Source organism: Balaenoptera physalus, assembly GCF_965194825.1.
Source record: "Balaenoptera physalus genome assembly, chromosome: 5".
NCBI classification, from domain to species: Eukaryota; Metazoa; Chordata; class Mammalia; order Artiodactyla; family Balaenopteridae; genus Balaenoptera; species Balaenoptera physalus.
In genome coordinates, this window is record NC_138884.1 from 35,717,837 (window position 1) to 35,734,930 (window position 17,094).

The 17,094-nt window shown below is 41.9% G+C and overlaps 1 protein-coding gene across 8 annotated transcripts in view; it reads left to right on the forward strand.

Moving 5' to 3' along the window:
* Window positions 1-17,094, forward strand: part of DCLK2 (doublecortin like kinase 2) — a gene marked incomplete at its 5' end in the record, with an annotated part of 151,616 nt that overhangs the window by 102,223 nt on the left and 32,299 nt on the right. For 6 of the 8 annotated variants that reach the window (XR_014264078.1, XR_014264079.1, XM_082463365.1 and 3 more), the window contains 3 exons: window positions 13,650-13,725; window positions 14,826-14,934; window positions 16,565-16,622. Coding sequence is in view for 6 of the 8 variants with exons in the window: in XM_082463365.1 (XP_082319491.1) it covers window positions 13,650-13,725; window positions 14,826-14,934; window positions 16,565-16,622 (243 nt within the window). The remainder of the gene's footprint in view (window positions 1-13,649; window positions 13,726-14,825; window positions 14,935-16,564; window positions 16,623-17,094) is intronic. The other 2 variants (XM_082463361.1, XM_082463363.1) reach the window with 1 other exon arrangement.

Here is a 17,094-nt window from a genome sequence, read left to right on the forward strand (position 1 = left end):
TAAGATAAAGAGTAGTGGTTCTTCCATGACCTCCCACCCCTTCCTTTCTCCTCTACCATACCTGGGGCTTGGCTAACAGCTGTGAGACCTCCTCTTGAGTTTTATTTTGATCATCTGTAAAATAAGGATGTTTGACCTTTGATAACTTCTAGAGTGCTAAGATTAGAGTTCTTTTAAGTTGCCCAAAAATCTGTCTAGGAAGCTGGGAAGTCTATTGCTCTTCCTCTCACTTTAAAGCTGATGCAGAATCACTGAATCTTACATTAAATATTCTCAGCTAAACAAGTCTCTGCCACACCCATCAGCTGTTTGGACACAAAGCTAAACACCTCTAACCCCTGCCTGTTCCCAGGGGTCGTACTTTGTGGACATTTCATCTCATCACAGTTCCCCACAGTCCATGGTGTGTATTGTCCTTGGAGTGGAAACCTGCCTTTGAAATACTGCAGCTTAGTTGTTCTCTTTACTGTACAAAATACCGTAATTTCGATGTCATTATAGAGCTCTAGTCAGCATCTGTCCACGTTTGCATTATTTTCTCTATTCAGTGACATTACAAATGGAGAATTACAGATAATTACCATGTGTTAGTGCTATGCTTTTTCTTTCCCCTTCATTTAAAATAGCTTATTAAGATCAATTAAGAGGAGATGTCTGACAATGGAGAGCTGTTTTTCATGGGCAGGAACTCTTTACCACTATTTATCCTACTTAGATGCTTTCATGGCTTTGGGGATAGTCTTTTTCCAGAGAATCAGGGAATTGACAAAAGCAAGCAAACCAAGCCAGGACAGCGTATGCAGGGGTTGGCACTCACATCACTCTGTATCCCAGGACACAGTTTTTGGCAGATGGCTTTTTTTCCCTCTACTCTCTGGGTTTTACTTACTAGGGAATAAAGCAAAATCAAGTCAAAGGTCAGCAGAATTTGATATCCTGTCACAGTTTTTCCCCCCTTTGTGCCAGTTTCTGGGAACCATTTTGTGTTTGGGTGGAGACACTGAAAGAACTGAAAATGGAAATAGTGACATTGTGATGTTTAATCTCTGACCCAGAGCATCGTTTCTGTTTGGTCCTTGAAGAAGACGGGAATTCAGAAGCAGCTCCCCCTCCTCCACAAAAAGCCCTCATTGTTTTCTCGATAGTGCTCTTGTGAGGAAGACAGCTCTGCTCCATTCATACGTGTTCATAGAAGGTCGAGCTCTCTAAGGGGCTGGACCAAAGGCAGGAGAAGAAGCAAAGTTTTCCTCAAATTGGGAATGTTTTTTTGCAAGGTGGGGTGTTAAGAAATAGCGTGGCAGGGCAGAAATAGAGACACAGATGTAGAGAACAAACGTATGGACACCGAGGGGGGAAAGCAGAGGCGGGTGGAGGTGGTGGTGTGATGAATTGGGAGATTGGGATTGACATGTATACACTGATGGGTATAAAATGGGTGACTAATAAGAACCTGCTGTATAAAAAAAGAAATAAAAGAAAATTCAAAAAAAAAAAAAAAAAGAAATAGTGTGACGACCAAGTAATTAAGGTTCTTTAAACCTACAACCAAAAGATGTTAGGACAACTGAGAGTTAGTTGTCCCTCAATTATAACTCGTTGGTTTTGCTAGACAGTTACCTAAAACCATAGAATGTGGAAACTGGAAGTGGCCTCAGATCTTTCAGTTTGTTTTCATTGTATAGATGGAGAATCTGAGGTGCACTCAAATCTGTCTCTCTGTTACAGTTTCTCATCTTGGACTTTTTTTTATTATTATTATTATAATTTTTTTTTTTTTTTTGCTTTAAAACGAGTGTGATGCCATATCAAGCCAATGTTATTCTCTCACCATGTACTCTGTAAGAGGTGGGTGTGGGTGTTTATTTGGCCAGCATTTGAGTATGTACTAAATAAAGTAGCATGATCAGTATTCACAGCAGCTTTTTAGGAAGTATGAAAAAAACATTGTACTGGTCATGACGGTGACATGGTATAGTCAGCTGCCTTTTAAGAGGTCCTATCTGTTCAGTGTTAAGTGATTTTTAAAAATAATAACCTGTTTTTCTGACTAGCTTAAAGATGAATTTGAAATGGTTTTGGATGCAATTACGTTATGCTATTTGGACGATAAACTCACCTTGACCTAAAAGAAAAAAAGATTCTGAGGTGCAGAGATGTGAAGTGAGTTGCTCTAGGTCCCAGTGGCCAGTTGGGATCTCTGACCCTTTCACGGTCTCCGTCTCTAACTTTTGACCTTCCCCCATCCCTGGTGGGCCTGCTTCAGTGACCCCAACACAGGCACCCCTTGGAAAAGCTGTGCTGTGTAGGTCTTTTAGGAGGGTGAGTGCCTGGGTTTAGATACACACAAATGCTCTGAATAAAAACGGGTTGTGAGACGGGAAAAGGAACAAGGAGAGGGGAGGGTTGGGAAAAGGGGGAGGTGATCCTGGGGTGGGGGAGGGGGGAGAGGCCAGAGGGAGGGCGAGGAAGACAGAGAAGAACTCCTGTTGACAGCTCTTCCTGGGAGGCTTGGTGTAAGAGATTGTTCATCGTATCTAATGGGGATTCTTTTCAAGAGAAATGGTTACACTGTGTGACCAGCAGTTTTACTTTAGGGGGTCCGCTTTAGTAAAATGACAAAGTTCACAGTGGGTTAGGGTTATTGGGTTTCTTTGTTTGTTTCTTTGGGTTTTTTTGGAAGCCAGCAATGGAGCTGAGTGTGGTCAAGACTGGCACAGGTTGGAAACACACTGTGTAGTCCTGCCCCAGCAGGTGCATGGGTACCTCGACCTGGGATAAAGCTCCACAGCGGGCCTGCGATGGAGGCCACATCGTGAGCACACTGGCATGACGGGAATTTGCATGCAGAGTGCACGCTCATAACCACTACTAGCCCCCAAAGACACAGTGCGAAAGCAGGGCAAGTCTGTTATACAGCTGACTGGAACTACGTAGTCAGACCACAAATTAGTAAAATGAGTTGCTAGGGCTACCCACTGGGCTTCTTCCCGAGAACCTAGTGCCTAGGTATGAGAAGTTGGCTTTGCTTTTGTACAAGTTTTGGGAATCCGGCTTTTCTAAAAGGCAGGACCACTCATGGTGATAGTCACGTGGGGAGGGGGTGTCTTGGCAGCTGTTTCCACCACTGTGGCACCAGGCCACCCACCAAGCCAGGCAGACGGGGAGCCAAAGGCCGTGAGGTAAGGCCAGCTCATGCCAGGTTGTACTAGGCCTGTGTCAGGAAGAACTTTTATTCTCCTTACTTATTAAAATTTTCTGTGAATGTTCCAATCTGTCCCAGTTAAGATAAGGGACCCATTTAGGCCAGAGGACGAAGGCAGAGATGGCACCCGCTAGTGTGCAGTTACATAGAAGGAGAGGCTCAGAGAAGGAAGCAGCCCAGAGGCCCCTGCTCTGAGATGGACGCAAGATGGTGCAGCGGTTCAGGGTGTGAGCTCGGGAACCGGAGTGTCTGGGTTTCATCTTGGCTTGGCTACTCACTAGCTGTGTGGCCTTGGGCAACTCACATCACCCTTATCTGTAAAATAAGGGGATTCCTAGGACCTACTGCACAGGGTTGAGATTAACTGATTAAATATAAAGAAAGGACTTAGAATAGCCTTGTTACTCTATTATTCTATTGTTATTCTTTTATATTCTATTTGTATTACAGTAAGCATTGGGGTTTCTAGGTTCAGTTTTCACATGAGGGAAGTTTCACTTAGAAAAAAAAATGATATGCAGTAGTATAGGAGAAGGAAAGAGAAAGTGAGAGAAGTCAGACTCCAGATATTATTACCTTCTCTGCTTTTCTGTTATGACTTTCCCTCCCAGCTCTACCCTTCGTCTTTGTTTTCCTGCCCTCTCTACATGTTCCAACCCTATTAGCAATCTATAGGTAATTCTGTTAGTAACAAGCTATCCCCAAATTTAGCAGCTTAAAACAACCATAAAAAATTATTTTCTCCCACAGTTCTTGTGGGTCAGGAATTCAGGAGCAGCTAAAGATCTTTGAAGAGGTTGTAGTGAATATGTATACCAGGGCTTCAGTCGCCTGAAGCTTGACTGGGAATGGACGATCCCCTCCCAAGGTGACTCACTCACTTGGTGGCAAGTTGTGCCGGCTCTAGGCAGGAGGCCTCAGTTCCTCACCGTGTGGACCCCTCCATAAATTGGCTTCAGGATCCTCAGAATGTGGTGACTGCATTTCCCCAGAGTGAGTGGTCTGAAAGAGAGTGCCGTGCAGAAGTTCCCCTTTCTATGACCTAGCCTCGCAAGTCAGACACCATCATTTCCATCATAGCTCAGTAGTCACAGATGTCAGCCCAGTTAAGCGTGGGAAGAGACTACACAAGGGCATGAACATCAGGAGACGAGGCTCACGGGGACCATCTTGGAGGCTGGCTCCCACTCCCCTTCTCTCTGCTTTCATCTCACCCAGAGTTTCTTTCCCAGGCTGCCTCTGCTCCCTCAGTAGCTTTCTGTCCATTCTCCCTTCTGAGCACCACAGAAGTCTCTCTCCCCATCAATTTCATTGCTTTTTTCTCCTTCCAGTCCTTTTGTTCTCCAGACCGATCACTCCCTGTGCATTCTTTTCTCTCCTCTGCAAACCCTAGAATCCTACCACCACTGTTGTTTTCTTCTCTTAATCCCCATCTTCCTGATCCTCCATTTTCTCCTTGACCTCAGCCCGTGATCTCCTGTTTCCTCTGCCCAAGCTCCTCTGAGTCCCTTCGATCTAGCTGATAACCTCCCCTTCAGGAATATTTACTGTGAGTAAATCACAGCATTTTCTTTGGGACAGATAGGCAATAAAGAGTACTAAATGTGTCATCAGCTGCCAGATGGATGAAGAAAGCATTTCCCTGAAATTTAATTCATCATCCATGTCCCAGTTTAAGACTTTCAAGGCTGTAGTAACTCAAGCCTTCAGAGTCAGGGGCACATCTGTGGACACTGGGGGATGAAATGTCTCATGTTTTGATGCTGAAGTGTATGCCCAGGGGCTGTCTACTGTGAGCATTCTTGTTGGTTGAAAGAAGAAAGAAAAAAGTACATTTGGAACATTATCCAACATCTTGAGATTATAAACTGTCTGATGTGCTGATATTTTGTCTGATGAATGTCTCCTGGGTCTGCTGTGGTGAAAGATTTTCCAGATTTGTGAAGTGTGATGAAAGGGCTGGTAGTATCTCATACTGATTGGCAGAGCTAAAATGTAACTCTTTGACCTTCTGAACTCAAAACTTCTTTTCGAAGCTGTGAAATGTAAATCCACAGTAGCTTCTGACCTTCAACATTTTCGCTTTTCCCTGGAGCTTTGGCTTTTCTTTGGTATTTAAAACTAGTTAATGGTCTTCAGTACGAACAGACAGACGACTTACATATCTCCTTTATTACCTCAGAAATGTTGGGTGGTGACTTCATCTCTGAACATAATTGATTTTGTTGACAGAAACAAAAGCAAAAGAGGGACTAAGCAGTTTTGAAGACTTCAGTGCCCTAACAAAATAAATCATCACAATGACTCTCAGATTCTGTTTGAGGACAGTGATTTGTACATTGTAGTTGTTAAGTAAAAAAAAAAAAAAAGCATTTGGTGGGTAAATGGCTCACCTGGGTGGAAGCCCTTTTTTATGGGGGTGGAGGGAGAGTTTGCCAAGCAAATCAGTGTATAAATTGGATCAATTGTAAAAACTTTATTTGAATATAAGCAGCATATGTGTTTATCTTAAACACCCCCTTATTCGTGAAAGTGGGTAATTAGACCTTCTTCTCGGTCACGCATTAGAAAACTGGATGGCGATAATACTTAGAGGTTGTGGTAGTGAGCTGGCCTGTGCCAGTGACAGACAGTGATAGCCTCCATTGTTGGCACTGAAGAGACAGGCACCTCTCCCACCATGCAGGCATCCTAGAAATTGGTGGTACCTCACACTGAAAGCATGTAGACATGTTTAGCAGGTAGGTGTGGCCATACCACCTTTTGCTGAAAAATCCAGTAATCCAATAAGCAAAATCCAATGCTTGAAAGGCTCACTTATAGGGATGTGATGAGATTCTGTGCTGGTTTTGGCAGGCCGTGTAGTCAACTGAGGTGGCAGGGATACTCAGAGGAACAGAAAGCCAAAGTCAGCAGGTTCCATGCAGCTCCTTTTGTTACTGGGTCCAACCTCGTACTGCTCACCACATGACAGGCTAATAAATTGAGAGAGGAGTTGTTGAGGCAAGGAATAGAGACTTTATTCGGAAAGCCAGCAGACCGAGAAGATGGAGGACTGGTGTCCCAAAGAACCATCTTACCTGAGTTAGAATTCAGGCTTCTTTTATACTACTAGGGGAGGGGCTGTGGTTGGTTGGTAAAAACTTCTTGGTGCCAGAATCCTTTGTTCTTGCAGCTGACCATGTAGTTCAGGTCACAGTGTTCCTCTCAACCTCCAACAAGACAAATGTTATTCTCTGTTCTGCAACTTTTTATCTCTATATGAATGGGAAAATGTTATATCTTTAAAGGTCAGAGCCTTGAGAATGGGCTGTCCTGTATATTTCAGGCTATAAGCAACATTCTTTTAGTTATTAACTTGTAGCAAAAGCAATAAAATATAAAGGTTAAAGTAAAAGAAACATCCATTATGGAGTCAGGTTTGTTCTTCCCTATTAAACTTTCATGGACTTGAGCTGGCTACTGTCTCGAACCATGTACATGCACAGACAGTGGGTTCTGTTTACTGCTCTTCACCACTATGAACCAGTCACAAGTCTCAAGCACCACTGATTTTACCAAATGAAACCAAGTGTAAGGTATGGCTACAGATAAGAATACTTTGTATGTTACTAACCCTTAGGTGCTGATTCAGATTAATTGTTCTCATGTCTCATTACTAATACTGAAGTATTTCAAAGTAAATTATCACAAATCCAATATTAAAGCGTTAAAGCTTCTCTTTTTAAATGGATGCCTAATTTATACTGGTTTTCCTACTAATTAATGGAACTGATATTTCTGATATTTTTTTTAAAAAACACCACAAAAATGATCATGAGGCAAATCTATTTACAAGTAATATCTAGAATACTGATTTTTTAAAAAATCTTCAATACGTTTCAGAGGTCATCTTGTTAAAGAAAAATTTTTCTTAAGATTGCTTTATGTGAAGAGAGGCTGTGTATTTATTTATTGACTTGTATATTATTTGACTAAATTATAAGAATGTGATTATAGTTATGTACTCTGAAAGCATGTTCTAAATATACCCCAGTGAATATTTTGATCAGTGAGTCTGTTATAGGGTACAAGACTTCTTGAGGAGGTCATAGTGTGAGACTAGCCAAATAGCCTGGGCTCTGCAGTCAGACCCGGGCTTAAATTCTGAATCCACATTTGCTGTGGCATTTGGGCAAGTTATATAACCTCTCTGAGCTTTGGTTTCTTCACAGATCGATAGAGATGATGATAATACCTAATTCATAAGATATAAAAGTACTCATTTTAGGACTTGGCACAAAGTAGGCATTCAGTAAACTGTAATGAGTTGCTTCTTTCCTTTTCTTACAAAGAGAACATTGTTCTTGGGCTATTGATGACTCACAATGGCTAGATTACTGGATGAGTGACAGAGAGAACTTAAATTAAGATAGCTGGACAATTAATTATGATTACTGCCAGAAACTTCCTCCACAGAGGTTCTCAACCTTAGCTACACGTTAGACCTTCTGTGGAGCTTAAAAAAATATTGATGCCTGGGCCCTACATGCAAGAATTCTTTAATCTGTGGTGCAGCCTGGCAATAGAATTTTTCAGATCTTCCCTGGTAATTCTAATGTACAGCCAAGGACAGAGAACCACCGCTTTATAACAACCATACCCTGGGGTTTATTCTGTTCTAAGCATTTAAAAGTGTAAGAATTATATTGGAGGAAAAGCTTTCCTAAGAAAGTTCTTGTAGACCAGGGATTTATTTGCCTGTGGCCGCATTTGGCCCAACGCCTGTTTTTCTCAATAAAGTTTTATTGGAACACAGCCATGCTCATTTGTTTCCATTTGGTCTATGGCTGTTTTCATGCTGCACCAGCAGAGTTGAGTAGTTGTGACAAAGACCATATGACCCACAAAGGCTAAAATTACTCTCTGGCCCTTTACAGAAAATGTTTCTGACCCCTGCAGTAGGCCACTTAAAAATTGAATCGTAGTGCTGTTTTCCAAGATGCATTCGAGAAAGTCAACTCACTATACAAGTGTATCTGCTAGATTCTGTTCAAATGCTTCCTTTTATGAAAAACCAAAATGAAGTTGGGACTATTAAGTAGTTCTATTAAGTAGCATTAATAGAACTATTTTTGCTACTTTTTTTTGAGAATTGCCTATTTCTGAACAAAACTTCACAATTTTAGTATAGCACTTAACATTCTCTTTAAATTCTAAGTTTTGTAGAAATAGTAATAATCCACTTATCAAAGAAATTTAATGTAGGACACTTTGACTTAACTTCCTTACTAAAAATTTGGAAAGCTGGCATGTTAATGATTATCAAATGTACTTTACTCAGCCCTGAATGCCCTTTTAAATGAAGCTAGTTGAGAATACTGTATAGCTTTTTCTGCTTGTTTTCAAGTCTTTTTTAAAAAGTTCTGAGCAGAAGTGGATTCTTGTGCATTTTCCTTCCTTGCATACTCATAAAAATGGAGCTGCTGCTGCCAGAGAGTAGGTAGGTGGTGGCGCAGTGGAGCAGGTCCCTGAGAATATGCTCGGCAATGTCTTCGGTCTTTTCAATCACTTTCCTTTCTTCACTCACCAGGAAATATGTCCCCTCCGCTCCCCACCCCTAAACATCATGACATCTTTTTGAATCAGTTAGTAATTATGGAAGATATCTTGAAAGAACCCAGTTGCTGCCACCCGTTTATGCTTTATGGAGGAGCAGCTCACCCAAATGCAGCATCTAGGCACAGTCTCCGTGCTGTCTCAGCATCCTGGTTACTGATGGAAGCATGAAAGCTCATTAGCATTTTAAGAGATTAAAAAAAAAAAATGTGTAGTTGGACAGTAGAAATGGGACCAGTTTAATCAGGAATGCCATAGTTTAGTCTCTCCTTGCTTCAGTAAGAGAATAGTTCTCTTACAAGGGACAGGGAAATCCATAAATTCTGCCTGGTAAATGGTGGGAATTTTGTAGTCATAGCTTTCGCTTTTCCTTCCTCTTTTGTCTGCATGTCTCTCAGGGCACCGGGAATGCTTTTCTTTATATGTAACAATAGACACTTCACGTTTGCCAGGGATCTGTCCAGAGATCTTGGTGAATACCCAGCTTTTCTTGGATTCTCAGAGCACCAGGCTTCGTTGCCAGGAGGTCACGTGAGCTTAATTGCTAGCGGTGTGATTCCAGCACGCCAAGCGCAGATTCGTGCTGTAGCGAAGTGCTTCCCGCGCACGGATCCTCACGGGCGTTTGAAACCATCAGGAGGAACCTTCAGATGGTTAGGTGAGGTTTCTGGGAAGGGTTTTAAGGGTGCACACATGCCTCTTCCTGAGACTGCAAGCTTCCGGCAGTAATGACCTTGGCCCTACATCTTTGCATCCTTTGCAGCCAGCACAGGTTGTAGCTGAGGGAGGAAAGGAAAACTGTCCGTGGGTCTAATCATGTCCTGTCTGTTGAGCTGTGTTATAATAAGATGATTCCCACATTTCTTTATGTTTTCATTTTCTTCATGAAAGCTTTATTTTCAAGTAAAGGAACATATTGGGACAGGTAATCAGTTATGTCACTTCTGTTAACTCTCTAGTTTTTAAATGCTTGAGGTTTAGCACTTTGAAAAAAAATCATTCTGTTTGAGAGTTTTGAAAAATAATCTTCTTGCCATCATTCCTTACTAAGAAAGCTGCATTTCCTGGTGATTTAGTGAAACTTTTGTCAGGTACACATGAAAGTAGCCTCTCACGTGGGCCTGTGCCCTCACTCTGCCCATGAGGCCACCTCCGAGGCCGGGCTTCAGCCCAGTTGCTGGAGGACCAGCTTCCACCACCTGCTCTGGCTCCTTGCCACCTCTGAATCCCAACACAAACCAGGTTTGTAATTGCTGGACTGTACAGGGAATCAGGATAGGTGGGAATGGGGGTTTAATCAAAAGAAGCATTGAGAAAGTTACAGAGGTTGACAGAAGCTCAGTAAACACTCCAGGGAGTCACACATCCATATGAAAATGTACAAAGAGGTAAAAATGCCTGCATTTTAGCCCCTTCCAAGACTTCCTTCTTAGCCCTTGAGTCAGAACGTATCAGCTTGCGATGAACTAACTTACTCAAATTAGCTCAAGAAAGAGACCTGTGAGAAGAACGTTACCTGCTTCCAGGAGAGCCGAGCAAGCAGGCCTGGGGGAAGGCAGGTCTTCGGACCTCTGCAGTGGGCGTGGGGTCTGCACGCGCTGCACACTCCCTCCGGCTCTGAGTGTTGGGAAGGGAGATGGTTCCTTCAGTGCCCAGGCTGGACCCAGCCAGCTGTGCCCCGAGGGTGTGAGGCTGCCCCGTTCTGGGCTGTGAGGTAAGCTGGCCACTGTCCACTGCTGCTCCCGGACATTGACGGTCCACCTCCCCCATCCCTGTAACCTAAAGGCAAGCCCGTGATCAAAGGGGATCTTTCCATTTATCTTTTGAGATCTAAAACTTTCCCCAAAATGACATTGTTCTTATCTTTATTCCATTGAGAATGTGGCTGGTATGAGTTTAATTTGGATCTCTTATTCCCATGACTGACAGTTTTCAATCTAGTAAGGGTTGGATTAGAAGTGGAACAGACTTCGAATGAATTATTTAGCAAAAGATCTCTTATAGCCATTGTACATTCAATAATTCAAAAGCATTTCTCAGACACTCAGTTCAAGGCCCTATGCTGGATGTTTTGAGGAAAAATACTAATAACTAATATTGAGTTATTGTTACATGTCAGTGACTGTGCTAAATGATTTTACATGCATGAGCTAATTTTAATTCTTTAACACATCTTTGCGCTAGCTGCTGCTACTATCCCTATATTCAGAGCAGAAAATTAAGACTTAGAAAGTTTTAGCAACGTTTCAAAAAAAAAAAAAAAAAAAAGATTATTGGAGACTTCCCTGGTGGCGCAGTGGTTAAGAATCCGCTTGCCAATGCAGGGGACACGTGTTCAAGCCCTGGTCCGGAGAGTTCTCACATGCCGCAGAGCAACTAAGCCTGTGTGCCACAACTACTGAGCCTGTGTGCCACAACAACTACTAGCCCGTGGTCTAGAGCCCACGTGCCACAACTGCTGAGCCCGCGTGTCACAACTACTGAAGCCCACACACCTAGAGCCTGTGCTCCACAACAAGAGAAGCCACCGCAGTGAGAAGCCTGCGCACCGCAATGAAGCGTAGCCCCCGCTCACCGCAACTAGAGAAAGCCCGCGCACAGCAATGAAGACCCAACACAGCCAAAAATAAATAAATAAATAAATAAAGCTACTCAAAAAAATTAAAAAAAAAAAAGATTATTGGAGTTAATGTAAGTACGAAATACATGAAAAAAAGTGATGGGAAACAAGTTGGACAGGTAAGGGGATAAATCATGGCCTGAATGCCATGCTGAAGACGTGTGGGTTAGTCTTTTGGTAACGAAGACCCAATGAGTTTCTGGGATCCTAGGGGCGATGTCAGAACTATCCTTCGGAAAAGCTTCTCTGGCTATAATCGTGGAGTGGGAGAGACTGATGGTAACTGAGGAGGCCTTTGGTAGAGGTGCCGAGAGAAGCCGAGCACGACCAGGACTGGGGTAGTTGCTGTGGCCATGAATGGACCAGAGAATGCTGTGGTTTTCTTTTCAGCTTCCTTTTATGTTCCCTCTCTGGGGCTTGATTTTAAAAGTCTAGCTTTTAAACATTCTAGCATAGACTCCTGCTGAATTTGGAGTTGCCTTCAATTTCAGCAGAAAAAAAAAAGAATAAAACAAACGAAAAAACTCAATTTTGAAAAACTTTGTACACCAAATTACCTGTACTGTGAGGAAACAGTGATTGAACTCTGAGGAGCCAGGTGTTCATCCGGCTGCAGCGTTTTCATCAGGTTAAGGGTGGCCAGAAAGCGACCCACACGCACACCCACATTCCTGCACGACTACTCCCCTGTCAGAGTGTAGGGCACAGACACTTATGAGAGGTGTGTTTGTGCCTCAGGAGGGGGCTCATTTGGTGGCTGTCACCACTGCTTTTCCGTGGCTCTGGGTTTCCTAGCAGGACACGCCGCTCCTGCTTTTACTGTCCACACAGGTGTGGTTACGTGGGACCTGAGAAAACAGCCTAATTTTTACGTGCCTCTCATCCTTGAGGCTCATATTTTATCCCCAAAGAACTTCTGGATGATCCTGTTTGAAGGAATGTTGTAAGTATTGGGTTTTCCTGGATTGAACCAAACTCAGCTTCTGTGAGGTTCTCCACTTCACCCAGAGGAAGAGAGTGGACTCAGTGTCTCCAGCTTGTGGGCACTGTGGGAAGGGTAGGTCCCTGCCCTAGACCTGTGCTATCTGTGCTTTCATTTAGCAAGTGTGAATTAAGTAGTGTGTGCACCAGGCCCCGTGCTGCACATGGAGGACGCAGGGATGGAGAAGGCACAGCTGCCATGGGGCAGAAGCTGCCAGGATAGTTTGGGCGTAGAGGCAAGCATGTAAACACACCAGCACAAAAAATGCCAAAGATGCTTCTCGGTATTTGGTAAGTCCTTTGATGTTTAAACTCCTGAAAGGAATACTTTTTTTTTTTTTTTTTGAAAGAGAAGAAAGAAAATTAAAGATGAAAGAGAAAAGATTGAGTTTGAAAGTGTAATAGCCCTTGGAAATTAAGAAAAAATTCCATAAGCCTACAGAATAATAAAGAAAATAAATAATAAAACAAAATAGTAATAAATAAATATATGAATAATAGTCATAATATGAGTTTTTCAGTTTACCTAAGAAGTAGAGATATTTCTGTGTTAGACAGGGAACTTCAGCTTTTTGTGAAGTTGGAACCTACCTAAAAGCTTTATCTTTTATTCCCCTCTGGTTCCTAGTTAAAAAAACTCCTTATGATGCTTCAGAGGAATTCCTGCTGTCTTAGGGTGGCAAAGGAGTTGATTGGGCCAGGGCTGTTCTCTGGGTCCTGAAGCTACAGGAGGGTGCGGAAGGTGATGCACTCCCGGACATGGGGCTGGACTTCTGAGAAGAGCTCGACCCCAGCAGGGACTCTGGTGGTCAGCCAGGGTGTGGGGAAGGGTGGGGAATGTGGGATCTGGGGACTCTGTGCTGGCGTTCTTGTAATTATCTATAGTTCTAAGCCTTCTTGTGCCGCTAGTAACTACCTTGTTCGTGGGTGATGCCATGAAAGTCTCCTTACTTTACTTCGTTGAGATCCAAAGTAACACAGTATCAAAGAAGAGTAACATACGTCAATTTTCCTGATACTAATATGAATTGAAAATACTGTATCTAAGGAAGAACTGTATTAATGGGATTGTATATAGGGAGAAAGGTGAGATGAGAAGCAAGGGGATGCTTCCTCTGTTTCTGTACCATTTTATTTTATTTTTTTTTTTGCATTCTATTATATAAGCATTTTCTCTTCTCTTAAGGATGAGCTAGCTAAAGATTCGGAAACTTATCCTGATAAATAATGGGCACTCTCTTCTTTCAGCAGAATTCTGCACATGGCCGATCTTCTTCCAATGTAAATGGCGGGCCTGAACTTGATCGTTGCATGAGTCCTGAAGGTAGTTCTCAGTCTATGATTACTTTTTTTTTTTAAATTATTTATTTATTTATTTTTGGCTGTGTTGGGTCTTCGTTTCTGTGCGAGGGCTTTCTCTAGTTGTGGCAAGCGGGGGCCACTCTTCATCGCGGTGCGCGGGCCTTTCACTATCGTGGCCTCTCTTGTTACGGAGCACAGGCTCCAGACGCGCAGACTCAGTAGTTGTGGCTCACGGGCCTAGTTGCTCCGCGGCATGTGGGATCTTCCCAGACCAGGGCTCAAACCCGTGTCCCCTGCATCGGCAGGCAGATTCTCAACCACTGCGCCACCAGGGAAGCCCCTATGATTACTTTTATAAGGGAAGCCATCCGTGTGAACTTGGTCACCCCCCAAACCCACTTGTGCTAAATTATCTCCCTAAACAGCAGGGGTCACATCAATATGTATAGAATCTCGTTGTTAATTAAGCTACCCAATTTCAAATTTTAGTCTTGGGTTTCCTTTATTTTTCCTTAGTGGCAATCTGCTCATAATTCCTAAATGTAGGCTTTCCTTTTTCTTAGATAACATTAAGTGGGTTTCTTTGTTTGATGTCAGCTATGTACAGGGCACTGAGGATACATTGTGAAAAGTGGTCGATCTTAACCACTTCCTTCTCCTGCCCCTCCCCCCTCTCCTTTTTGAGGACACTTTGAGCCAGATATTAGCCTTAACAAGGTATCCTAAGTGGCCAGAATTTTCTTTACCAGAAAATCTTGAAGAGAAAATTTCTAAGATTAAGTCCCCATCATCAATCCCCTCCCCCTTTCTCCAGAGTTGACAAAAAGTTTCCAAAGTTTTGGTTAGACTTCCCTTTTACCCAAAGCTAATCACTTATTTTCAGCTGATATTTCAGGGATTTGTTAGGTTTATTGATTTTGTTGGTTTCTGATTCCAACCAACAAGGCCAAAAGGAAATTGGTGATTCAGGTGTTCTATTCAGAGAATATGCTCAGAGGATTTTCTTTAGTTTTACCACAGATTTAGAAATAACTCCATTGTGATTTATTATTTTACCAATCTGTAGGAATCAAGGTGAAATGTGATGTGTTCATTAGACTTCGTGTTTATCCTTTTTTGCAGGTGTGAATGGAAACAGGTGCTCTGAATCGTCAACTCTTCTTGAGAAGTACAAAATTGGGAAGGTTATTGGTGATGGCAATTTTGCAGTAGTCAAAGAGTGCATGGACAGGTGAGTGGATAGTGAGAATAATCGTTTGTTCAACGACACATACATTTTTCCTTTGGAGTTTATTCTTATCTGAATGAACGAAAGGCCTTCTTAAAGAGTTTACTCTTAGGACTAGTGTTTTGCATGCCCACAGGCAAAACAGGGGAAAATATATGTATACATGTAGAATATAAACCTGCTTTTTACTTTGGGAGATATATCAAGTCTCATCCATGAGCCAGAGAAAAATGGGAAAGAGTACGATTCATTAAAAAAAAGAAAAAAAATCTCCTATAGCACTTATCTGTGCCAGGCTCTATTATCAGTGCTGTACTTATATTAAGTCATTAACCCTCTCAGCTAATAATTAATTGCATATTATCAGTAGTTCAGGATACATGAGCTCTGACTTTATTCAGGATCAGAATCAGCCAACTTTTGCCCATATTAAAATTATATTTTTGCTTGTCCAGCTTTATTTTGTTTAAGGTCCTAATTTCTCAGATGGTAACAAATCCATTCTTTTACATTCCAGGCCTTTTGTAAACAATATTAAAACTGGAAAAGACTCAGATTAGAATCTTTGTGTTTATAGCCTGTTATTCTAGCTGTTCTAAGTGGTAATTTTTGTTGTGGTGGTGGGAGATGGGTGAGGGGGAGTTTTCCAGAAAGTTCTGGTGACTACAGTTTTCCTGTTCTGCTACATCTCCAGTGAAGCATTACTGCTCCTTATATGGTACACAAAGTAGCTCCCTGTCTTCTAAGCCCCTCTGCTTAGCTCTGGTACACAGATTGCTGCTCAAGCAACAAGCATCTAAAATATGACTTCTAAAGACTCATTAGAAATCTGAGGCAGTGTTTGGTTTCTATTATGGAGAAGCAATTTAAATAAAAGTTATTTTTCCAAGGTAGGTCTCATCAGTGTGTACTGTGACCACCTGGCAAAAGCAGCTTGTGCTTGAGAGAACTAACCTATTCCAAGAATACCACAGTGTTCTTTCTTGAACTGCTTTCCTATTCTAAAAGATGTATTTTTGACATGTTCAGATTAAATTATACTAAAGGTGATTAAAAGTTAAATAACAACATCAGGATTCTTGTGTCAAATGAATGATGTCTCTAGTACCAGATATGGAGGTTTAAAGGTGTGGATAAGGTGGCACCAGATCCTAAGTGGAGTTTTGGCTGAGAAATAGAGACTGAAAGTCTAGGGACTTTTCAGTTTTGATTTATGGGCTAATTAGTGACTAATGGACTCATGTAAAGACATTGATAAAAGAAAATTTTCTGTTACTTTGATTCATTTTTCTTAATTTTATTCTGTCTCCTAAGAGAACTATTTTTGAGATTTAAGTATGGAAGAACAGCTTCTTATCCAAGTCTGATACAACAGAATTTAGATACTTTAAATATGTGAGTTACTTAATATTGTAATGATTAATAGTTATAAAAGGAGATTGACAGTGTGGCTTTGTGGGTTTTAAAAAAATCTTTTGTGGGTATTTTTCTCCCTGACCCCACTCAGCATCCTCTCTGGTGTATAGAGAAGGAAGCCACTCTTTTTTCCCTGGATCTGTGCTGTAGAGGAAATCAGGATGGATGGTGTCTTTGATTTATGTCTTTAAATGTCCTTCCTCTGATTATTCCATAGGTCCACAGGAAAGGAGTTTGCCCTAAAGATTATAGACAAAGCCAAATGTTGTGGAAAGGTACAGTATGCATAACTGTTTTGTAAAAGAAACTGAAAAAACTTAGAGATGTCTTCTGCGGTGAAGGAATTTAAGTGGTGATTTGACAAAATCATAATAGGAATAGTCTGCTGATAGTAGCAGGGGAAACCTTGTCAAGTTTTTTTTTTCCCTGCCATTTTTCAGAAACCTTAATCCTAAAACAGTAAATTGATTTGATCTTTGTCCTAACCATTGAAAAATACAAGTTCTCCTCTCTTGGAGATGTCTATATCAAAACCCAGCAACACACAAAAGGTGCCTCAAGAACTGTGAGGGTTCTGAGACTTTTCAAACTAAGAAATTAGCCTTCCAGCTTTGTAGATGTGGCAGAAGACACAAGATTCCTAGGTCAGAGACAAAAACTATTACTGGTGCCATAGCAGAAAGCAGGAGCTCCATGCTTGCACTGGTTCCCCTTAACTCCCAAAGCCCACAGAAGTGATGCAGAGGG